The 26,041-nt window shown below is 46.3% G+C and overlaps 1 protein-coding gene across 2 annotated transcripts in view; it reads left to right on the forward strand.

Moving 5' to 3' along the window:
- Nucleotides 1-26,041, forward strand: part of FRAS1 (Fraser extracellular matrix complex subunit 1) — a 1,553,355-nt gene that overhangs the window by 650,892 nt on the left and 876,422 nt on the right. For both annotated transcript variants that reach the window (XM_085640947.1, XM_085640945.1), the window contains exons 13-15: nucleotides 17,122-17,278; nucleotides 17,504-17,704; nucleotides 18,329-18,516. In XM_085640947.1, coding sequence (XP_085497073.1) covers nucleotides 17,122-17,278; nucleotides 17,504-17,704; nucleotides 18,329-18,516 — 546 coding nt within the window. The remainder of the gene's footprint in view (nucleotides 1-17,121; nucleotides 17,279-17,503; nucleotides 17,705-18,328; nucleotides 18,517-26,041) is intronic.

The following is a 26,041-nucleotide window of genomic DNA, read 5'->3' on the forward strand; positions in this document are numbered from 1 at the left end:
CTCAAGGAGTATATAGATAAAACCACTGTGGTCTACATTGACGATATCCTAATCTACTCCAAAGATGCTAGCACCCACCACACACACGTGTCTCAAATCCTACAGAAGCTGAGGGAGAACAATTTGTTTTGCAAGTTGTGCAAGTGCGAATTTGATGTAGAGAGGGTGGAATTCCTGGGAGTGGTCCTAAGTCCGGCAGGGTTGAGTATGGCTGAGAGGAAAGTGTTAGCAGTACAGGAGTGGCCCATCCCAAGGACAGTGAGAGACGTCCAATGTTTTCTGGGGTTCTCTAATTATTACATGAGATTTATCTCTCACTTCTCACAACTTGTCTCTCCTGTTACTCGTTTGCTACGACAAGGACACCCATTTACATGGACTCAAGAAGCGATGCAGGCGTTCAGTGAGTTAAAACAAGCTTTCACTACAGCCCCGATCCTGCAGCATCCCCGCTCCGACGCTCCTTTCATCGTGGAAGCTAACGCTTCCGACATCGCGGTGGGAGCGGTACTCTCGCAGCGTGAAGCACAGTCAGGACAACTGCATCCCATAGCCTTCCTCTCTAGGAAATTGACCCTGGCTGAAGCAAACTACACGATTGCGGAAAAAGAGTTGCTCGCAGTCTGGAAGGCGTTTAAGGAATGGAGACATTATTTGTGGGGAGCCCGAAATCCGGTAACAGTTTATACCGACCACAGGAATTTACAATACCTAAAGACGGCCAGGCATCTTACACAAAGACAGATGCGATGGATGCTGTTTTTTGCAGGATATGACTTTGTCATCAACTTTCGTCCAGGGTCGGAAAACAAGAAAGCTGATTCACTATCCCGGCAAGGCGGAGAGCCCTTGTCTCACAAGGAAATCACCGAGTCGATCATCGCACCGGAGAAAGTGATATGCGTGGTCAGGGCAGACACGTTTCTGAACTCAGTTCGAACACACTATACCATAGAGCAATGGCTCCTCTGGGAAGAACAGGGAGTGGACCGGCATATGAAAGGAGGATTGCTGTTTTTTCGCGACCGTTTGTTTGTGCCGTCTGTGGCGCTCCAGCATCAGGCTTTCGTGTGCTGTCATGAGTCGCTGCTGGGGGGTCATCCCGGGTGCGCTAACACTCTTCAGCTTCTACAACGACACTTTTGGTGGGAACACATGAAAGAGGACGCTAGAAGAAGGATACAACTTTGCGATGTGTGCGCCCAAGCCAAGGGAGACCGCTCGAAAGCTAAAGGCAAGTTGGTACCCTTGCCGACTCCCGCTGGGCCCTGGCAAAACATCAGCATGGATTTCGTGGTGGGGCTGCCGATGGACCAGGGATGCAATGCGATCATGGTCGTGGTAGATAGCCTCACAAAAATGGGTCATTTCGTACCATGCAAGAACCTTCCCTCGGCCAGCCAAACTGCTCATCTGTTGTTGTCGCATGTGATACGCCTACATGGATTCCCGAGAGTAATTGTATCAGACAGAGGCCCCCAGTTTATCGCACGGTTCTGGAAGGCATGGTGTAAGGCGCTACAAGTGGAGGTGGCTACCTCCACCAGCTTCCACCCACAGACGGATGGCCAGACCGAGCGTCTTAACCAAACGCTCAAAACCTATCTCCGTTGCTACTCCAAGGAAGCCAGCACATCGTGGGTGTCGCTGCTTTGGCTGGCGGAACTATCGTATAACAATGTGTGGCATTGTTCTATCAAGGAAGCACCCTTCCGGGCGAATTATGGTTATCATGCCAAGGTTCTGCCGTTGGCCTTCCCCGTGGACATCTGGGAGCAGCCCGCACTGGCGGCTCATTTGCAGAAGCTGGGTAGACTCCATGAGCGCCTCAAGTCAACTCTGGAGCGAGCCAAAGGCGTCTACAAGGCTTGGGCGGACCGCCACCGGCAGGATGGGCCTTCGTATCAACCCGGAGACCGAGTGTGCCTGTCTACGAAATACCTCCGGTTCAAGTTTCGCAGTATATTCCATCCTCGGTTTATAGGTCCGTATCCCGTGGTGCGTCGTGTGGGCTCCGTGGCGTATAAATTGGCCTTGCCCGCGTCGTTGCGCATCCATCCGGTGTTCCATTGCGGCTTGTTGAAACCGGCGGTCGGGGCTAGGAGGAGGGCGGTCCCGCCGTTACTCCGCCATGGCCAGGAGGAGTATGAAGTGTGGAAAGTGTTGGATTCCCGGTACCGGAGAGGGAGCCTGTGGTACCTTCTGGCCTGGAAGGGCTATTCGGCTGAGGAGGACTACTGGGTGCAGGCCTCGGATGTTCACGCCCCGGAGGCGGTGCGTTCGTTTCACGCCCGCTTCCCGCCAAGCCTGGTCCTAGGAGGCGCCTGACAGGGGGGAATACGGTCAGGCGCTGATCAAGAGCGCCTACCGGACGTACAGCCATCAGAAAACTACGACAACCAGAATCCTCGGCTGTACCAAGGCGGGGCCGAAACCGATGAAATACGCGACTCAGGAGCCAATCGAGGCGCGTAATACTGGATTGTGGAGCACGGTGGTTTCGACGCCCGTCACCGAGCAAGGAAGGCGCAAGTGTTCGCGTCTGCTGCATCGGAGGGAGAGCGGGTTCATCGCCGTGCTGAGGAAACCGCCAAGAGACTCCGGACTTAGGAGTGTTTGGTTCCGACTTCACGGAACTCCCACGCGGGACGCTGAAGTAAGCGTCGCCGCGTTCAAAGACCTCAGGATACTCTCACAGTTCGAAGAGAACGTCTTGTCATCCGGACTGCGAGGGCACCGTCTTGGAACGCGTGGATTCCGCTACCCCCGGAGCGAGAGCGGGAGCGAGAAGGTTGCTGTTCACCTACTGGCAAGTAAGCGCGTTAGGCGTGAGGATTTGCAAGACATTACCGTATCCATTGTTGGGAAATACGAGACTTTAGTTCTTTAGGCATCTGCTGGACATCGGTTCAAGACATTCGTGTTAGAGCACGTAATAGGGGAAGGGACCTTGGAGTATAACGGAGGGAAGTGGGTTTTGGTACCTAGGCGAAGGGCAAAACGGGGACACTATAGGGAGAAGCGACTGAATAGAATGTTGGATTGAAGGGGGTGTGTCCTCTCGGTTTGTGTTGTACCGCTGTGCTTGTAACAGTGTGTTTGAGGTGCCACATTACATTTAGTGAGACCTAATGAGAGTAGGTTATTGTTGTGAGTTATCTTCTTTGTTTTCTCTCTTCCTATCCTTTCAGGACTTCCAATCCTTGCGGTACCCATCCTCTTCCTTTTCCCTCGCCTGATTGTTCTGGTACTCTGTGTTTCCATAACCAGAGCCGGAGACGTCGGGAGGTAGAACCCTTGTGCTTCACTCGAATCTCCAGGAACGACGGCGGTCGTGACAGCAAGGGCCACCAGAGGGGGGGGTGTTACTAAGATCCAAAGACCTAATGCCCCAGCTCAGCCCACCATCATAATCCCCGAAGTTATCCCCACCTCACACCCTGTCTTGGTTTTAAATGATCCCCTGTGCCCTCCCCATATCCCCTTTTGTCCTCGGACCCATGCCCTACCTGTTATAGTAGTGATGATAGCCTGCTGGCCAAAATGGGTTGATTTCTATTCTGGCCAGTTTATGGATCCTGATTTAGAAATCGACATTGAACTAACCAAGCAGGAAATTACCCTTACTCCTAACCAAGAGTTAAACTTCACGCCACTGGAAACTGAGTCTGCGCTCCGCTTGGTCCAAGGGGGGAAGGCGCCAGGGATGGACTCCATCCCGGCTGATTTATTCAAAATCAATCCCCAACTCTGGGTTCCTTATATAACTGCGGTAGCGAATGCTATTGCCAAGGGGGCCCGGATCCCCGTGTCCTGGAAGGGGGCGGAGATTCTCCCCATTTTTAAAAAAGGGGACCGTTCAGTCCCGGGAAACTACCGTCCCATAAGTTTAATTGATTCACTTCAAAAGGTCATCGCAAGGATGGTCCTTGCCAGAGTTCAGGGGTGGATGGAGTTGGAGGGTATCCTGTCCCCCCTACAGGCCGGTTTCAGATCAGGTACCAGCACCATTGACCAGGTCTTCAGATTTTGTCTGATCTACTGGAAGGTGGTGCTGTTGGGCGGCGGGTCTATCTACGCAGCCTTTATAGATCCGAAATCGGCCTTCGATCTTGTGCCAAGGGCTAAACTCTGGACCGTTCTTAGAAATTTGGGACTGCGGTTAGAATTACTGGACATGATTGTAAGATTACATGAGGGAAATTTGCCAAGGGTGAGGTGGGGAGGCCAAGGGCAGGTGACGATCTGCTTCCCCATAACACGTGGCGTCCGTCAGGGTTGTGTTCTGGCACCTACACTCTTTTTGTTGTTCATTGACCAGGTGGTCAAGTTCTTTGCTAAGACCCCCACTGACGCACCCTCTTTGGGCGGGACCAAGTTCCCTATGCTCATTTTTGCCGATGATACCTTACTTCTCTCAAAGACTCGTAGTGGTCTGCAAATCGCACTGACCCGATTTGAGGAGTTTTGTAATGTCAACGATTTAAAAATCAATGTGAGCGGACCGACCTCCTCCTGGGGGTGCGGGACCAGTGGACTAGAGACGGCCTTGAGCTGGACGATGAGGATTGGCAGTACGCGGTCTCCTCTCCTAAGGAGGTCGCAATCCCCGCCAGGTTGCGGCTTGTCCAGCTTAAGATACTCCACAGAGTCTATGTCACTGGGCCCCGATTGGTCCATATGGGTTTTTCCGAGGATGGGCTGTGTAAGAGGGGCTGCGGGATGGTGGGCACCTTTCTGCACATTATATGGGAGTGTGGTGTGATTGCGGAACTATGGAAGCGGATTCACGTTGGGATGCAGGAGGTCACGGGCATTGTATTGCACCCAGAGGCGCGGCGCTGTCTTTTGAATGTGTGGGGTCCTACAGACTACGACGCGGCGCAGACTCAATGGGTGACCCTAGGTAATATGGTGGCTAAGCGAGATATTGCAAGATTGTGGGGATCCCCTAGCCCTCCCACCCTGGATGCGTGGAAGGACAACATGGACTGGTGCATGTTCCGGGAGAAAACGGTGTATAGTGCGCGGGGGAGGCCCAAGAAATGGCATAAGGTATGGGGAGGTTGGAACCAGTATAGGGGGTACATATGTTTGCCTCCTGCCACTGAACCACTAGAGGAGCAACTTTCCCCCTAGCCTCGCGTCCGACTTGGGTCTTTCTGATGCACCTCTGCTAGAATGTTAGCGCCTCTGCTTCTCCCTCCTCCTCTCAATCGGTGGCTTGATCTGATGTTGGAAATGGGGCCGCCCCCTCGCTGGGAGCTGACGCGAACTCATGATGTATATTGCCTTGCTTGTTGTGTTCATTTTTAAAATTGGAACCTTTGTTTTTATCCTGTATGAGAGCTGTAGATGACTAATAAAGGTTTAAAAAAAAAAAAAAAAAAAAAAATCAATGTGAGCAAAACTAAATGTATGGTCCTAACTAAAAGTCGCCCCATTAAGAGCTCAGTGAGCATGAATGGAGTCGGTTTGGAACAAGTTGAGGTTATGACCTATTTAGGAGTAACCTTGGACTACCGTCTCCGCTGGAAACCACAGGTTGACACATTACACCTAAAATTTGCTTGCCTTACTGGTTGTCTTCTGCAGGAGCAAAAAAGGTTCTTAACTAAACGTGTCAAACCCGCACTTAAGATCTATGCCACCAAGCTAAGCTCCGCGATACTGTACGGGGCAGACCTCTGGGGGCATATGGACCTATCAACCCTGGTGAAAGTTCAAAATAAATTCATGCGGAAACTGGTAGGACTCCCCCAATCAGCTCCAATCAAACCACTATGTCTGGATATGGGCTGCAACCCAATTAACGAAATGGCTCGATACAGGCTAGTAGCCCTGTGGAGACGTATCTGGACTTCCCCAGACTTAAGCCTCTTTGCTAGGGAATTTGAGGAAGTAAGATCTATTTGGGGGTCTAGTAGTATACCCTGGCTTCGTGAAGTGAAATTGATCTTGGATGACATGGGTCTTAATCAGCTGTGGGTTTCCCCGGGTTCAACCACCTTTCCTTCAAAACAGGAATTTAAAGCACTTTACTGGGCTTCTGTTCGCCAAGCATTAGTTATCGCCTCAGATTCTACTAGCTTAACAGGAAGGTTCTTGTCCCATAAATTGGACCCTTTCCTGGAGAATTACTGGGACGTTATAACTAAGACACTTGACAAAAAGCTCTACCACCAGTTCCGAGTAGGGTCTCTGCTCTTAAGATCCTTCACCAAGAACTGGTCTAACCGAGCGAGTGATTCCTGCCCCTGGTGCATTGGTCACAAGGAGAGTGTTGGCCATCTCCTATTTGCATGTCCAGCATATTCTACCCCAAGAAGCAAATGGATTAGGCCCATTTGCCCCGATCTTAAAGTCAGAGGGAGTACTGAGGCTATATGGGTGCTTCGTACCAATACCTCTGAGGTGGTAGTTGTGGGCGTAGCCAAATTCCTGGGGTGGGCATGGGTGATTGGAGCAAGATATCTGCAGACACCTTGATTTTGCTCTCGTTTTCTAACTTCTCAACAGGTTTTTTTCAAGTACTAGGTCTTTATCATACTGTTTAATTCTATTTTTAACGTTGAAATGTTTTATGAAATTTATGAAATTGTAATTGTGATGGTTTTAAATTAACTATCTTATGTATGCCTAATTTCTATTGCTTTTAATTGTCTTTTATGATGTAAAAATCGAAATAAAGACTTTAAAACCTGAACCTGGACTTCACACGGGAAAGAGTGCTCACCCACAAAAACCCTCCGAGGGTGGAGCACAAAAGATCAAAGACGAGAGGGTTACACAGACCAAACGCCAACGAACATGCAACACCAGTAGGCGACAGACTGAGACGTTTCCTTCAAGAATGGAAAAAGATAACAGACAAATGGATACTGAACATCATACAGTTCGGATACTGTATAGAGTTGGAAAGGAAGCCACCAAACAGAAAAGCAAAGAGGAGGGAACACTCAGGACAGGAGCTAGTGCAACTCATAGAAGAAGCACAAGAACTACTCCTAAAGGATGCCATAGAGCCAGTACCTTTTAAAGAAGGGAACAAGGGAGTGTACTCAAACTACTTCCTTGTACCAAAGGTGGACGGAGCACTAAGGCCCATCCTGGATCTACGGTTCCTAAACCAGTACGTAAGGACGCAAAAGTTCAAAATGACGTCCCTACAAGAGGTACTCCCGCAAATGAGAGAAGGAGATTTCATGTCCACCGTGGATCTCAAAGATGCCTACCTACACATCCCAATGAACAGGCAGCACAAAGGTCTGTTAAGGTTCGCCATTGGCAAGGAACACTACCAATTCACAACCTTGGCATTCGGGCTAAAGTCCGCACCAAGGGTTGTCACAAAATGCCTGGCGGCAGTGGCAGCGTACCTGCGGAGGGAAGGGATTCATGTATACCCTTACCTCGACGACTGGCTAATAAAGGCAAGTTCACGCGAAAAGTGCGAGGAACACGCACAGCGGGTAACAAACACACTAAGGAAGCTGGGATTCTCAATACACTGGGGGAAATCCTCTATGGAACCAGAACAGGTGAAGATCTTCCTGGGGGCAAAGATCAACACCTTACAGGGAACAGTGATGCCCAGCGACAAGAGAACACTGACCCTGCTGAAGGAGACTCGCCTCTACCAGAAGGGGCAAGCTCTGACAGTGAGAACAGCGAGCAAGATCATGGGAATGATGGCGTCATACATTCACCTAGTTCCCAATGTATGCCTACACATGAGGCCTTTGCAGGAATGGCTGCAACAGCAATGGTCACAGGCAAGCGGAAGTTGGGAGGATCTAGTGGTTGTAACGCACGCAGTGCAAGAAGAGATAGCATGGTGGAACAGTGAGAACATAACTATAGGGAAGCCCTTGACACCACCAAACCCAACGGTGACCATCACCACAGACGCATCTCACATAGGATGAGGAGCACATAAGGACAAGCTCAGAGTGAGGGGTCTGTGGAGTCCAGCGGATGCGGTCAGACACATCAACTACCTGGAGTTGAAGACCGTATTCCTAGCCCTGAAAGCCTTCCAGAAAAAACTGTACAGCCAGAAGGTGTTGATACAAACAGACAATACAACAACGATGTTCTACATCAACAAGCAGGGAGGAACACAGTAATTTCCCCTATCCAACCTGGCGCAGGAGATTTGGAGATGGGCCATCCCACTCAAAATAGACCTGCTGGCCATTCACCTACCGGGGAAGGACAATGTGGAAGCAGACTGGCTCAGCAGGCAGACTTCGGCGTCCCACGAGTGGGAGCTCAATGGACAGGAAACGCAAAGGCTATTCAGAAGGTGCGGTACACCGACAATAGACCTGTTTGCAACACACCAGAATGCAAAATGCCAAAGCTTCGCATCCAGACAGCCAGAAAAACAATCCAAGGGGAATGCCCTATGGATAAGCTGGTCAAAAACATTTACCTACGCTTTTCCACCAATACCACTGATACACAGGGTACTCTACAAGTGCAGGACCAGCAACATGACGCTCATCCTAGTGGCACCACAGTGGGCAAGACAGACCTGGTACTCGCAAATAGTGGAGATGGCACAGGGACCACCACACAAGTTCAACAAAAGAAAGGACTTACTCTCCATGCAGAACGGAGAGGTTCTACACCCAGAGCCAGAGCGCCTCGGCCTAGCGGCATGGCTCCTGAAGACATAGAGTTTGCACACCTTAGGCTACCTCAAAGCACTATGCGAGTGCTCTGGAAAGCAAGGAGACCTACGACATGGAAATGCTATGGGGAAAAATGGAAGAGGTACACACATTGGTGCAGGAGACATAAACTGCAAAATAAGATGACAAGGGAATCAACGGTGGTAAGATACCTCACACACCTACTAAAGGCTAAACTATGTTCATCCTCACTAAGGGTACACCTCGCTGCGATTGTTGCCTACACACAAGGTGAGACGGGTGAAAGTTTCTTTACATCCAAGAGTTGTAAAGAGGTTCCTGGAGGGGGCAAAAAGGATAGCGCCACCAAAAAGGATGCCGCCGCCGGCGTGGAACCTCAACTTAGTCCTAACGGAACTTATGAGGCGCCCTTTGAACCCATTCACAAGGCCTCCCTTCAAATGCTAACAATGAAGACAGCCTTTCTGGTGGCAATAACCTCGCTGCGCAGAGTAAGCGAGCTGCAAGCGCTAACGCTGCAAGAGCCCTACATCCAGATACACAAGGACAGAGTCGTAATGAGAACAGACCCCCACTTCATGCCGAAGGTGGTGTCGGCATTTCATATGAACCAGACAATACAAATACCAAGCTTCTTTCAGAACCCTACCACAGGCGCAGAAAGAGCACTGCACACTCTGGACGCTAGAAGGGCAGTGATGCACTACATTGAGAGAACCAAGGAGCACAGGAAAACTAAGCAGTTTTTTGTGTCCTTCGCAACCAGCTTCCTGGGTAGGCAAGTAACAAAGGGCACCATTGCGCGATGGATCACACTCACGATATAGTTCTGCCACAAACAGGCAGGGCAAGCACTACCAGAAAGGGCACGGGCCCACTCCACAAGGAAGAAAGGAGCAACAATTGCTTTTCTGGCAAACACACCCATTCAAGACATATGCCTGGCGGCAACATGGGCTTCAGTGCACACGTTCACTAAGCACTACTGCGTGGATATACAAATGAACAAGGAAGCACAAGTAGGACAAAATGTGCTTCAACATATATTCAACGACCAACGCTCATCTTCCACCCAGCCGCTACGAAATCGATGCACAGCATAGTGAATCCAGAAAGATTCACGTTGCAAAACGAATAGTTTCTTACCTGTCGGTGTAGTTTTGCAGCTTGAAGATCTTTCTGGATTCACTAGCAAACCCTCCCACCTCCGCCAGAAAGATGAGGATGGAGAAGAGGGGGGAAAGACAGAGAATGGAGAACAAAGAAGTTTTGAAAAGAAATGTGAGAAAGGATAAAACTGAGAAGAAATACGGTAAATAGCTTAGGGTTAAAAAAAAAATCCAAAGACGGCGCTCCGAGCTGGGACTTCCGTAGGAAGCAGGACGACGTCACGAGAGGTGCACCAAATGGTGGGACGTCGACGCCCACCTGGGCTACAAAAAAAAAAAAAAAGACAAAAGAAAGACTACGAATCCGGACCCAACCACCAGACCGCGGAATAATGCACAGCATAGTGAATCCAGAAAGATCTTCAAGCTGCAAAACTACACCGACAGGTAAGAAACTATTCGTTTCTTTAATTGGAAAACAAATCCACGGATATAAAGACAACATAAGACATATCCTAACGTTCCTGCCACCTCCTCTCGGCTTGCGGTTGTCAGGCCAAGGAGCAAATGCTGGAGTTTGCAACACACCCTTTGTGCCCCTCCTGCCTTTGTTCGAAGTGCTGAACCCGGCCCACGCCTCACAAAAAAGCAAGACATTTAAAAGCAGCCACCGTCAGTCTCAGCATTTACTTTGGCTCTAGACCCGATTGCCCCACCTCCAGCTCGCAATAAGCACATGATAGGTTCAGGAGATTAGGCAAAGTGTTGGTAAACCCCACCAGACATGGTGCTCCTTAATACTTTGAACCCTTGAGGTGCGGAGGGTCCACATCTGAATGCATTCAACGGAAAAGACCAAACTAGCCACACCCACAAGTCTTACGACCCCCTCCAGAGACAGCCCACGTGCAGCCTAAAAAAGCAGGGGTATTATGTACCTCTCAGAAACTAAACAGCGGTTCTCAAACCTAATCATTCATCTATAATGTACCCAGACAAAAAATAAAAGCTCACATTGATCAATTTTAACTTAATAGACTCACTTATGAATAGTACTGCCATACCAAATAAACGTGCAGCAGACCAGACAGGAAACCCCATCAATCATAAGCCTTAGCCTTAGCCCCCTCCCTCACAAAATACTTCTAAAACGCTGCTTCCCCGGCCCCTATACCAATTTCAAAATGTACTTATGGATAGAACGAGCGCATCCCCCCATTAAAGACTATCACATGACAATACCTCATTTAAGTAAGAAAACCCCCATGAATCTCACACTGTCCATTAAAGGTCACAACTTCTCAAGCATCATTCTCTCTGCCGCCTGGGCATTGCCGGACCGGGTCTACCATTAGTGAAAAACTTTGAAGTAATCAGATGCGTGAAGGGGGGGAAGTAGTGCCTAATGTGTGAGCAGCTGCCCCTCCCTGGGCACGACGTTGTCTATCCATTCATAAAAAGTGTTGATGGGCTTTTTAGGGGTATTGTATTTTCACAGGTAGATTTAAAAAGATTAACTTCCTGTCCCCCAGCTGATGGCACAAATGAACACCCTATATGCACGAAGCCATTAAATGCCTGTCTGAGGAAGGCAGAGACTGCAACAGAGTGCGTGCACCAGCGCATTGTGCGCAGCACTCACCTCCTGGCATCTACACCCCAAATCTATCCTCTGAAAGATACAATGGAGTCTTCCAAACTCATGGTTTTATCACAAGTGTAAGGATTTTATGGTGCGTCATGATTTTAAGGACCGGCATGACTTATTTTGGTTATTCGGGAAAAAAAAGGTTTACATGCTGTTGCCTCTTCAGTTAGTAGGCATCTAATCATGCTATTAGTGTTTGGTGTTTTGTAAGTAGCAGCAATCAACATATAACAAGCTAAACCACATTTTCATTAAATGTTAAAGAATTAGTCACAACAATTTAATGGGTGATTCTGGACTCTCAGATTTACATATGTTTATGTAAACCATGTCATTACGTGTGCTCACTGGATATTAACTATGTGCAGTAGTGTACGCACTGTACATGCACCTGGCTGTAGTGCACTGTATGCAGTAGTGTACGCACTGTACATGCACCAGGCTGTAGTGCACTGTATGCATGAATATACTAAAATAAAATGTGTATGTTTGTTCACTAGGCTATTGGTTATGTACTGTACTTTTAGCCATTACCTATGGGGCTATGGTAAATCCATGAGTAACATCCATATACAATTCTTTTGGCGGTGGGTTTTATAGAAGACTCACCCCAAACTGGAAGTGTCAATGGTAGGAGTGGGCCTGGAAGAATGAAAAGGCTCCTTCATTTGGGCTCCCATCCATCCTGCTATCAGAATAGAATAGTTTGTACGCAGGAGGAATTTGGTGGGTTGTGCTGGAAAGACTATGATGGAGCTTTCTGTAGGATTTTCTTTTTTATTAATCCTAATTTGTTCTGGGATCAAACTGATGTGAATGCGTGGTTGAGGTATATGATGTTGAAGAAAGGGGAGGGCATTCCTTTTCAGACACTTTGAGCACAGCATTGTCTGGGAGGGAATGAAAGGGGCATGATGAGTCTATAAAAGCATGCAGCTGCCCAGTGGGAACTAGTGAATTGAAGCATGAGTTATTCTTTAGTTGGATCCCTGCGCACACAGAATTCAGATGCTTCAGTGAAGTTCGGACAAGGGTCCCAAGAAGCAACTGTTTGGTAAGGCACCTTTCGGGACAAGTACAGGTAATGATGATTCCACGGCTAAATCTCTATCATGTTCAGACAGCCCAGACGACGTACTCCGGCATCTGCTATAGTTTCAGGATCCCTGCTCATGGTATCTCAATAATACATCTTTGGAAAATTGGCTCAAGATGATCTGTCCTTGTCTCAGTCAGTCTACCCTCAAGAAATGACGAGCCTAATAGGGGGCATTTCATTGCTATCCATCTTTTATGGAGGAACTGGTGAGCTGGAATTGTGGTTGCAAAACCATACCCCAAAATTCAGACACCCCAGAAATAGGAAATTTACCTCATACAGTTTTTTACCACTCATGGAATTGCACATCAAAGCACCTCTCCAAACATCAGTTAGCAGAGTAAAACAGTTTGCTCTTCATATGACACAGCAGACTGGTCCATGTGGTCTCTACTCAAGATAGACCTTAAACAGCATTGTGGGAACAAAACTTACCCTACCTAAGACCTATAAGTCATGTTATAATGTACAGCAAAACCCTCCTCCATCTTCGGTGTTATCTTCTGTCATCTTGCTACTCGGACACCCACTTACACACCCATACACTGACCCATACAGCTAGTCATACACCCATTCATAGACCTATGCAGCCACTCACAGACCCATATAGCCACTCACACACCCACTCACTGACCTACAAAACCACTCGCCCATCTATACAGGTACACACACACACCCACTTGCAGACCCATTCAGCCACTCACCCTCATAGTCACCGACACATACAGCTACTCCCACACTCCCTAACGTAGACCCACACAGCCACTGACACACCACTCACAAACCCATACAACTACTCACACACCAGGCCCTTACAACCTCTCAAAGACCCATACAGCCTCTCAAACCCATCCACAGAGCTTCTAACACACCCTCAACACTACGCACGCACACTCATACACCCATACAGATACTCACACACCCATACAGCAAGACCTTCCTCCATCTTCGGTGTTCTCTTCTGTCATCATGCTACTCGGACACCCACTCACTGACCCATACAGCTAGTCATACACCCATTCGCAGACCCATGCAGCCACTCACAGACCCATATAGCCACTCACACCCACTCACTGACCTACAAAACCACTCGCACACACCCATACAGCCACTCGTAATCTCACAGATCCATACAGCTACTCACACACCCTTGAAACTAATCACACACCCATACAGCCACTCACACACCCACTCAGACCCATACAGCCACTCGCACCCATACTGTCACTCACTTACCTACTCACTGACCCACAAAACCACTTGCACACCCGTACAGCCATTCACAATCCCACTTACAGACCCATACAGCCTCTCACACACCCACTTACAGACCCCTACAGCCACTCCAAAACCCACTCCCACACCCTCGAAACGAATAATACACCCACTCATACACCCATATGGACACTTACACACCCACAGACCCATACAGCCACTCGCACACCTAGTCACCGACACACAAAGCTACTCACACACCTACTAACACAGACCCGTACAGCCACTAACGCACCTACTCACATACGAGACCCATACAGCCACTCACATACCTACACACATACCCATACAGTCACACAAACCCACTGACATACTCATACAGTCACACAAACCCACTCACACAGCTACTCCCACACCCACTAACATAGATCCACACAGCCACTGACACACCCACTCACAAACCCATACAACTACTCACACACCAGGCCATTACAACCTCTCAAAGACCCACTCAGACCCATACAGCCTCTCAAACCCATCCACACAGCTACTAACACACCCTCAACACTACGCACGCACACTCATACAACCATACAGAAACTCACACACCCATACAGCCACTCACAGACCTATACAGCCTCTCACACACTCACTTAAAGACCCATACAGCCACTCACACATTCATAGTTCTATACAGCCACTCTCGCACCCACTCACTGACCCATTTAGCCACTCACATACCCACTCTCAAAGGTTGCAGATTACAGTTGGGAAATAAAATTTGAAAAAAAACCTTGGAAATTCACAAAAAAAAACAAAGGTTACAGGGATATTGTACTTAGAAAGCAAATTTTTAAAAAATGGAAATTAACTGGAAAAAACTAAGGTTACAGGAACGTATAGTTGGGCTCAGGTTTCACTTATACAGAACCATTGAAATTTTGCAATTATAGTTACCTGAGCTAACTAATAACTTATGCCCCCACAGTACACTGCTATGGACCTCACATATTACATCACTCATGACATGGTCAGTGACATCACTGATAACATCACAATGTATGCCACTTTTACTATACCTCTATGGCCAATCCAAGTGGTGTCCAATTTCGGAAAACCAGGATTCTTGTCAGTATCGCACTTAATGGCATATTCTCTAGATCACTTGATGAAACTGTGTCCCAAAATCCAGAAGCGAACCATGGTACAACATGAAGATGTGTGTCACAAGAGGCGGGCTCAGCAGAATGAGTAAGCTTAAGAAGGAATATGGACTTACAAGAGAAGAGAAAAAATGTGAGAGGCAAAAATATAAATGTACATGATAGGTTTTTGACAGTTAGAAAAGTAAGTTAGGTTGTGATCAGCTGCTGTTTGCTTGGTGCAGAGTCACATGTTAAACAGGAGGCGCTTTTCTATTTGGTGAATTTCAAATTGTGCTACGATCCCGCAGGTGTTTGGTGAGAGTCATTTACAAGCTCCTGCGGGTGAAAGAAGATCTTGGTGCCTCCTACGATCCTTCGAGCCTCTCCCTAGAGCCGTGGATTTTGGTACTCTTCACTGGAGCACGCGAGTCTTGCGAGAATTTTTAAGCAGGGGGTAAAAAGAGACAGTGCAAACAACATTGATGATAAAACAAGATACTAAAATGTCTGAACGCAACCTATATTATAAAGTAATTGTTCCTTATATACACTCGGAAAATACTTAATTTTCTTTGAAAAACCCTAGAAATGTACTGAAAAAAACAAAGGTTAAAGTAGCGTTATAGTTTGGTGAATTTCTCATTGACAATGTTAACGTTGAGAACTAAAAAAGACACCGAAATTTACCGGTTATAGTTAGCAGCACTAACATCAGTGATAACATTTGTGATGTCATCAGTGATGCCACTAACCATGCCATGAATAATGTAATATGTAAGGTCATAAGCAGTGCATTGCGGAGTGCAAGTTATAGTTGGGTCAACTAACTGTATCTGCTGAATTTCTATGGGTTTGTGCATGTACAATCTGAGTCGAAGTATAATGACTTTGTAACCTTTTTTGGTTTTTTTCAGTGACTATATATATAACTAATAATTTAATATGTATACATTAAATAAAAGGGGTTTAAAAGTAATATCTGTGAGATTAAGGACTGTGTATGTAAAAGTGTGCGCTGTAAAGCCCCATCCTATGTAAAAATTCACAATGTAGGGACGCCCAATGTAACTGACTTTGAAGTAACAACTGACTTTCTACTAATTCCTGTTGGGGTTGCCCTCTCTATTAAAATGTGCAATGAATAGGCCCAGTTACACCCTCCATCTGGCCTTTATGTCCCCCTCACTACGTCCATGGCTTCTTCCACGGTTCTTACTGGAGGTTTTCTGTTGAGATCTGTTGGGTGGTCACAGCTCAACTATATAGTTTCTGATAATTTGCTAGGGCAATGTTCCATCACCTCATTAATTAATTGGCACTACTCAATACTCCCTTCTAGAGAAGTATTGATTTGGGGCTCATTCAACAGATAAGGAATCTGTTGGGCGAAAAAGTTATTTACCTTTGAAAGTAATATTTCTGGAGGATACTATATCTTTCTGCTGATTTCCTCCATGCCCTCCCTCCCTCCTTAAATCTGAGTTAGTGCCATGACTAATAAGATCCCATGGGTAAGCCAACATATGTTCTGTTTTTTATGAGGAACGTAAAAATAGCAGAAACTGATGCCAATGCACTGGTTGGCACCTTATATACTCCAATGTTGTCACATCCCAGATGGGTAGATTTGTGGCCGAGGCTATGCTGGAAAGTTATTGCTCTCGTAAAATGTTTCGGGATTCAGTGTGCCCCTCGGAGGATATTCATAAGGTGAGGAACCCATGGTATCCACCAGAAATATTGTTACATAAGGTAAGTAACTATTTCTCCTGATTATTTAGTAAAGGGGACGTTCAAGAACAGTGTGAGCCCACAGGTCTCTGAAAAAATTCCGCCATAAGTAGATGGTCAAAATAGCTATGTTTTAACACGTTCTACAAGGTATGCGGGAGTTTAACAGACATGTCTTTGTAAGTCTGCAAAATGCTTTTTTTGGTACACCGCAAGTTAACTGCCTTGTGTAAAAAGTGGGCTTGACAAAGGTTATAAGGAAGATCAATGAGAGGGTCTGAGTAGTCCGGAGAGAAAAGGAATCCCAGCGAATCCTGTGCGTTTTAACCCCATGTTGCCCCCAAGTATGACTTTCCCCTTTCATTCTTCCTGCTGTTACCCTCTCTCCTCCACCCTACATCGCACAATAGTGTACACAGCATTATGCTTAATGATTTGTTCAGCTTTGCAGCGTTTGGACTTGTTTGCTATCATTCACTGATCTCAATATATTTGTGTACTTCTTGGCTTCCAGGTAAAAAACTGCTCTATCCTTATAAATAACGACTCCGTGTTTGAACCAGAGGAGCAGTTCAAGGTGTATCTCAGTAACCCACTTGGTAGCCACTGGAGCGGTGCGCGAATTGGAAAGATTGACATGGCCATCATAACTATATCAAATGAGGAAGATGGTAAGCAAAAACCCTGTTCTGTCCCAGTTTTGTGGCTGCAGAATTGACAACAGAAAATTACGGACCTTCAGAAATCAACGTAGGATGTTAATAGGCCTTGGGTGGACTTTTGAATGGAAAGTTGGTAAAGGCCTAATGTTGAAATTTTTGTTGTAAATACAGAAGCATTTGACATGCAGCTCACAGCTACCAGTTACATTTGTTTTCTGCATTTACTTGTTATAGCACCTACTCTTGAGTTTGAAGAATCTGCATATCAAGTTCGTGAACCACAAGAGTTGGAAGAAGTTGCAGTATTAAATGTTAAAGTTCTCAGAAGAGGAGATCTCAACAGGACATCAAAAGTACGGTGTAGCACAAGAGATGGTTCTGCTCAGTCTGGAACTGATTACTACCCGAAGAGCAGAGTTCTTAAATTCAACAATGGTAGGAATTGGTAGTTTGAAGTTGTTTCTGGAGTTTTCATTGCATAGTTTAGTTTGACTAGAAATAATGCCATCTTTTAAATTTGTATGCATCCGTTTTATTTTGTTTAATGCAGCCTGGTTAAGAAACTCAGTAAAATGTTTGGTGGTAAAAGATGAATGTTTGTTGGAGGAATTGATTTTTTGATCGTGATATATTTTTTCAGTTTATTGTTTTTATTCAGAAAACTCTTACTTTGAAACACAGTAGTCATTAACTGTCTGTTGAGATCTGCGTACAGTCCTGCCGGTTTAGTCCGGTTTAGTGACAAGCTATCAAAATATGCAGGAGTCCTTGAATTTGTCTGGCCTGAATGAATGGCAAAGTATGGGGCCCTGTGAGTGAGTGAAATGCAAAAATGACGACAAAAATCCTGAGCGGTTTGTTTAGTGGAGAAAGGTTTTCTCATCCCTTTGATAAATAACACAAATGGGTATTTGCAGTTTGGCAGTACCATTACTTAGAAAGCACAGGTTTAAGGAATCCTAAAATATGTCTTATATATTACCTTACTACTGGGAACACGTCTAAGGAAACCTTTCACAGTTTCTTTTAATACATTTTCTACTGCCTCAATTTTTCTAGGGATGGACCATATTATATTTAAAGTAGAGATTTTATCCAATGAAGACCGAGAATGGCACGAATCATTCTCTCTGGTTTTGGGACCTGATGATCCGGTTGAGGCTGTGCTTGGCGATATCACCACTGCCACTGTGACAATCATTGACCAAGAAGCTGCAGGGAGCCTCATTTTACCTTCACCCCCATTTGTGAGTTTTTGTTGTCTTGAATGCATGCTTGTGGCTTACTAGCGAAGATCAGTGAATGGCAATGTGCAACAGCAATTTTGATTTAACAAATCCTAACTAATTAAAGTCCTGTATCTCAATTCTATATAAACTTAGTACATAATTATTTAAATTAACAGGTTGATTTAAAGATATTCTACTCTCCTTTCCTGTCGGTATCAAAAGCTGAAGAGTATGCCTTTGATATTCATCTTGATATGCTGAGCCATTCATTAGACATTAAGGCTTATGCCTCCTTTGACAACAATACACAATGCTCTCCTATCAGGAATATTTTGTTGCTTCTAGCCTGAATATCCCATGCAAAGGCTTAGTTCATAAAGAACCAAGTACAAATGAGGTGAGGTAAGACAGCGGTGGCATGTGCAAGAGTGAGGTGAATGCATCATGGATACGCATACCAATGTAATGTACAGAGAAATTACTACGGATAACTGGGGCCTCCTCACAGCTAATAGATAGATAGATAGATAGGTGATTTATTAGTAGTTGCAGTTAGATATCTTCAGCCAACAATAACACCACAATTACAAATAAGGTCCAGTTAAGTCTCAATAAATTAATCCTTTCTCAACCCTTGGTAGCTTGGCTGACGAGCAGTCAAGCTTAACATAGTAGACAAGTGTGTAAAGCATTTAATACCACCACAACAGTAAATAAGTAAGACACAAACACAATAAAACTCCAATGTATGGCACTGGAGATATGAATTTTTAAAATGCAAAAATGTGCTTTCTAGTGCTTAAAAGTGACTAGCGCCAACCGGGGCTATCTGGTCGCGCTCAACCGGGACAAAGTCAGAGTTTCAGGCCGATCACGATTGGGCACAAGTCGGCTACGATGAGCAGTAGGGCCCGGTCAAGTTTTTACCTTCAGCCTTAGTCACTTTTTTGTAGCTTTTTCTCTCGACGTAGAGCAATGGGATGAGTCAATCTGGATTTCAGTTCGATGACGGCGGCCTGCTGCAGTGCAATGCCTGGGTGAGTCCTGGAGGTCTTCCTTTTCATCGTTGAAGCCCTCCGAAGCTTTCCATGAGGCAAACCTGCACGGTCAGGCTGAGTCGCAGTTCGACGTCGCCAGCTTGACTCTTGTTGTTAAGGTCGGTGGACTTATGGAGCTTTTTCCAAAAAGTTGTCCAAAAGTTCCCAAACTGTCAGAACTTCTTCTGAAAGGTCCTCTGAGGGTCCACAGCACCAGCCAAGGGTCCAGAAGCTCAATTTGCCTCTTGGTGGTTTGGGATTACAGTTCCCACAATGTACCTGGTCAGATCCAGTAAACTCCTTGTGAAGCTGGTCACCTGGGCTTGTCCTTGTTGGAGATGCTGCAGGTGACTTCTTCCAGCACTTTTCTTCCAGATGCTCATCAGGGAGTCCACTCCTTCATCCTTTGACAGGCAAAGTCCTTGTTTGTGAAGACTTGAGAGTGCAGCAGGAGCTGTCCTAATGAGTGCAATTCTCTTTTTGTACAGTTGAAGGGTCCAGTAGGGCATTCCTTCTTCTCCAGATGCTTCCAAACAGCGATATGAGCTGCTGTGCTGCTCTCCCATATTTATTCAAGATTCTGGGCTGACAAGAGGTGGGGCACCTCTAAACAATGGGCTTCTAGTTGCCAACCTCTGTGATGACCACTTAGAAGTGTGGCATAGTTTTGTCCCAGAATTTTGCATCTTCGTCCAGATCAAAATGAGGAAAATCTCTCCTGGGAGTTCAGGTCTGACTAACCCAACCCACAGATGTGGCTACATTTCCCATACATTCCTACACCAAGGGAACTTCATGTAGCAGCTTCTTCACATGAAGAGGTTCCTGGAGGGATTTAAACAAGTTACACCACCAAGATCAGTTCCAGCACCATTGTGGAACTTAAACACAGTGCTAACGCAGTTAATGGCAGACCCGTTTGAACCTTTGCACAAAACTGATCTTAAATCACTCACACGTAATACAGCATTTCTGATTGCAGTGTCATCACTACGCAGAGTGAGCGATCTGCAAGCGCTATCAAAACAGGACCCATACCTACAAATACACAACAAGGTAGTTCTCAGAACCAACCAATAGTTTCTGCCTCAAGTGGTGACCCACTTTCATGTTAACCAAATCCTACAACTACAAACTTTCTTCAAAGAACCTACGACACAGATGGGAAGAGCCCTACACACGTTGGATGTAAGGAGAGAGCTTTAATGTACTATCTGCAAGGAATAAAGGAGTTTTGTAAGGAAAGGACACCAGTTGTTTGTCTCCTTCACGAAGGCAACCAAGGGTTCTCCATTAACTAAAGGAACAATCTCAAGATTGATAGGAGAAACAATACAGACTTGCTATTCCAGGGCTGGGATGACACTGCCCACACGCCCTAGAGTCCACTTAACTAGGAAAAGGGGCTCTACAATGGCGTCCCTCTCAAACGTACTCATGGACGCAATCTGTGCAGCAGCGACATGAGTATCACCACACACCTTTGCAAAATATTATTTTGTGGACATTCAAATGTACAGGGAAGCACAGTTGGGACAGAAGGTACTTAAACACCTGTTTGATAATACTTCGTCATTTAATTCCAACCAACCCAAAGAAAGGGAAACCGCTATATAATCTAATGCACAGCATGTGAATTCAAAAAAGGCTTCATGCTGCAAAACTAAATGGTTACTTACCAGTCCAGAAATGGGAGATAATGCAACCAGGTAGGGAAGAGAAAAGAGAGGAAGTACACCAGAAAAGGGAAGAAAAATGAATCCGAAGATGCCTACCAAGCACAGGAAGTTCCGGGGCGCTGTCTGACATCACACATCGGATCGATATACCACCAAATGGTGGTCGAAAACATCCACAGTGCGGGAAAAAAAGACAATTCTGGACCCATGCACTAGACGGGTAATAATGCACAGGATATGAATATAGAAAACTCTTTAACTTGCAAAACTACTACTGGTAAGTAACCATTTTGTTTGAGTACTCAACATGCCTTGCTAGATATGATCAGTTGAACAACTGAAAACAGTTTGGTGCAGCAAATATGTATCTCTTCCAATCATTGTTTTCTTAATTGTTTTACACACAGCAGCCCCAGCAGGAGACACTGCAAAACTGCCTGCATCATTTTTAAAATGTGGCACAAGCATAAGAAGGTTCATAATATTCCTCCATGACCACAGATTATACATAGAGTGCAGATGAGTGGATATTCCCAGTGTCAAGGGTTCCTGTCCTTGGCGTGGCACTATTAGCTTCTTTCCATTCATGTGGCGTGTATGGAGTCTTTTTGATCTAGTAAATGAAAACTCAGTCTTAGTACCTGTCCATCCAAATAATGTTTTCTGTCCATAAAACATGTTTTACCTTGTGAGAAGGAAGCATCTTTTCTTGGGTGATCCAGTATGATATTTCTTTTTTTTTAAAACTTTATTTTTCCTTTTTCCAAAAAGAAAGGTACCGTACAGAGAACAATCAACCAGTAAATGATAAACAATGCATATAATGTGAACAGTATTGGAGGTCGGACTCTAAGATGTACAGATGAGGGGAGTGCCCAATGTGTATTCACTGCACAAAGCACCTCTTTGTGGTGTTACTATGGGCATTGGGAGAGAGTGGCCTTGCTGAGTGTGTGAGCTAACACAAGGAGATGATGGATGGGGCGCTGAAACCTTTCAGATATTCACCCCCAGTCACAGATCTAGGTAGAATCCATCATCGTTCTTCAGCTCACTTCGCCAACCTAGTTCAGGTTGTGATCTGGCAGTATGGTCGAGCTTTAGTAGGTAATCTCGCAGTGGCTGCCCTATGTTGTGAGGTCTGGATGTGAGCGGCTGCAGGCCTGCATACAATTCGCATGGCTGTATTACAGTGTAAAAGCTATTAATCCATGTATTTTAAGCAGGCAGGTACCTGCTACCCCATTGTATGGCAATTTCCCTTTAAGCGAGCAGGAGAGAGATAGCAAGGAAAAGGCGCAAGGCTATAGGGATCTTGTGAATGAATCCCAGGAGCGCCATCAATGGCAAGGGTGTAAGTATGATTTGGATCATACTTGACAGCTCAGCAAATATGGTCCACCAGTACTTGACTATCTTGTGACAGGTCCATGTCATATTGGCAAAGTCTGCTGACAGTGAATTGCATTTTGGGCAAGTGTGGGAGCGGGATGGGTCCATCAGATGTTATTTGGTCCGCTGCGCTCTGGCAGACACGCAGCGGACGCGCGCAGATGCGACAGAGGCACGCTGATCTGCTTGAATTTTGAACTGTAAAGGACATATTGTATACTTTTAAATTGAACTTGGAAGCTTTTTAAAACTCTAACTTCGCCACCAGTATAGCGCTGATACCATTTTGTATTGTTACTCTCACCTGTAGCTGCTCAGTTGCCCCTCCCCGGTCCATCACGGGTGTTCCGATTGTGTGGAGGGAGAAGAAGGCAACTTCCGGTTTTCAGGGGTTAGCGCTCTAGCTCTCGCGCTACTCACCCCTTAAAACCGGATGCTCTGGCAGACGCGCAGCGGACGCGCCGCCGGCGGCGCGCCAAAGGCAAGCCCGCGTGCGCCCGTCCGCGCCTTGATGGGCCCAGGGGCCACAAACCCTGGCGGAGTCAGTCTGAAACTCACTACTTATAGCTCCCATCTTCTTCACTCACTACGCACATACAATCCAGAAAATTACAGGCATTCTATGAATGCCCTAAGTGAAAAAATTCGATGCTCACATTGTGATTTCGTCTTCTCGCCTGTCTGTAAAGTCCCTGAATGTCCTGATAACTCCTTCTCTTTGGAGATCTCCCCCGCAAGCACTTTTTCGGGCATTTTGGTGTACCGCCCCCCAGGTAATGCAAATAAATGTATTAATGCATTACCTACCGTAGTGGCAGAATTAGCTATGGGGCCTGCAAATTTTACTCTTTTGGGTGATCTTAATCTTCACCTAGATAATCCCTCGAACAAATCGGCGCTGGAGCTGACGGAGAGTCTGTCAGCCCTTAGCTCAGGGAGAAAGTGATGAAGCCGACACACTCTAAGGGTCATCTTTTGGACCCAGTTTTTAGTAACTGTGGTGAGCTTAAGACAGGACCTCCAGTCCCCCTTCCTTGTACTGACCACTTCTTGATTCCCATAATATGGGAAATCAGCAGACCTGAGATATCTGCTAACAGAACCTTAGTATGCAGACGCAACTGGTCTAGATTCCCAATTGACCAGTGGAAGTCGGTCCTGGAAAACAATAGACCACTCTGGGAGGGCAACCTTAACTTGGGGAAAGCTACTGAGTTTAACTCCTGGATTCAGGGCACATTGGATATGATACTCCCAAACAAATCTGCCCCCATATCTAACAGGTCGAAAACTGCTCCCTGGTTTACTGACAATTTAAGGGAACTCAAACGACGTAGCAGACTGCTTGAGAGGAAATGGAGGCTGGACTATTTTGACCTTAGTAAAATAGAATACAGGGAATCCATTAAACACTATAAAGCCGCAATTAAAACTACTCAAGCCGCTTTCTATGAGCAAAAAATTGCGCTAGCTGCCAACTCCCCTAAAGAAATCTTTAAAATTGCCAGAACCCTTACCAAACTTCCCCTGAAACCCCCCAGATTACGTGATGCCATGGCACACTGCAACACTCTGGCAGACTTTTTTCTCAAAAAGATTCAAACGATCTATCAGGCTTTTTCACCTTCTCAAGCCACGAGCACTATAACTGTTCCAGCGGAATCCATGGTAAAACCCCATACTCTCTTAGAACAATTCCCCCCCTCTTGACTTGACTCAGTTGGGGCCCATTATGGCCCATATAAAATCGGGCTCTCCTACTGACCCTGCTCCTCCCCAGGAATTTACTATGGTATCCGATACTATCGGCCCTATAATCTTGGACCTGGTTAATTCCTCCATCTCCACGGGTTCAGTCCCATCAGCATGGAAATGTGCGATGGTAAAAGCCCTGCTGAAAAAACCTAACCTGGATCAGGACAATCTGGCTAACTATCGCCCTATCTCCCTTCTGCCGTGGGCAAGTAAGATTCTGGAAAGGCATGTAAATAACACTCTGGTAGCCTTTCTAGAAACCAACAATCTGCTTCACCCCTCTCAGACTGGGTTCCGCCCCCAAATGGGTACTGAGCCGGCTCTTCTTGCAGTGACTGAGGAGTCGAGAAGGACCTTAGACCTAGGGGGGACTGCAGCCATTATCCTTCTTGACCTCAGCTCTGCATTTGATACTGTCAATCATGTCACATTGTGCGCCAGACTTATGAACTTGGGAGTGTCTGGTATGGCAGTACAGTGGCTGCGATCTTTTCTTACTGGCCGCTCTTTTAGGGTCTTTGAGGGAGATGTTGCCTCCAATCAGTACCCTCTCCACTGCGGGGTCCCTCAAGGCTCAGCTTTGAGTCCCACCCTATTTAATATATACCTGAAACCCCTGGCAGAAATTGTCCATCCATTTGGCATAAAAATTGTTTCCTATGCAGATGATACCCAGCTCGTGGTAGCCCTTAACCACCCGGAAGGATCATCTAGCACTCTAGCCTGCTGTCTAGAAGAGGTTGCTAAGTGGATGGAACAATCATGCCTTAAGCTTAATGGGGATAAGACGGAGCTCATGCTGTTGGGCAATTCTCCTCTTTTCAACTCGGCCTCCTTATGGCCAGTTAGCCTAGGCCTGGCTCCAATTCCCAAAGATCAAAGCCTAGGCATCTGGATTGATCATTTGCTTTCATTCAGTCACCAGGCAACTAAATTCTTGGCTATTTGCTTCGGGCTTCTGAGGATGCTTCATAAGGTCCTTTCCCTTCTGCCCTTCCACGCCAGAAGGATCATGGTTCAGGCACTGATCCTTTCCCGCCTGGATTATGGTAATGCTTTATACCTGGTAGCACCTCAATACACCATCAATAAGCTCCAAGTAATACAGAACTGTGCGGCCCGCAGACTTCTTCAGGTTCCTCGTTGGAACTCTGCAAAACAAGCATTAAAAAGCCTGCACTGGCTGCCGATCAGTCAAAGGATCCAGTTTAAGGCTATGTGTCTGTCCCATAAGGCCTTCTGGAGGAAGGGTCCCCCCATTCTTCAGTCACTTATCACCCCCTATCATCCGAAGAAAGATCTTCGGTCAGCCGGATCCTTCCTTGGTTTTCAACCCAGAATAAGAAGGTCCAGATGTGGTGGCCACTCCTTTTTATATAATGGTGCCATTGGCTGGAATGCCCTCCAACTCCAACTACGTAAGGGATCCAATCTTCTATCCTTTTGCAGGTTACTGAAAACCTGGCTGTTTTAGGTCTCTCTCTTGCCTCTGCTCTCTGCCTGTCTGTCCGCAGCGCTGGGAGGCCTACGGGTAGCCAACGCGCTTTATAAATCTCATTTCAAGCATTCATTCATTTAGCCGGTGTGGTATGTGCTCGCCAGTGAAATTTCAAGTGTAGTAGTTTGTGGCGTGATTAAGGGAAATTAGTTGTGTCTATATACAGCATTTATACCACTGGG

This window comes from Triturus cristatus, chromosome 2_2, assembly GCF_964204655.1.
Source record: "Triturus cristatus chromosome 2_2, aTriCri1.1, whole genome shotgun sequence".
Lineage (NCBI taxonomy): Eukaryota > Metazoa > Chordata > Amphibia > Caudata > Salamandridae > Triturus > Triturus cristatus.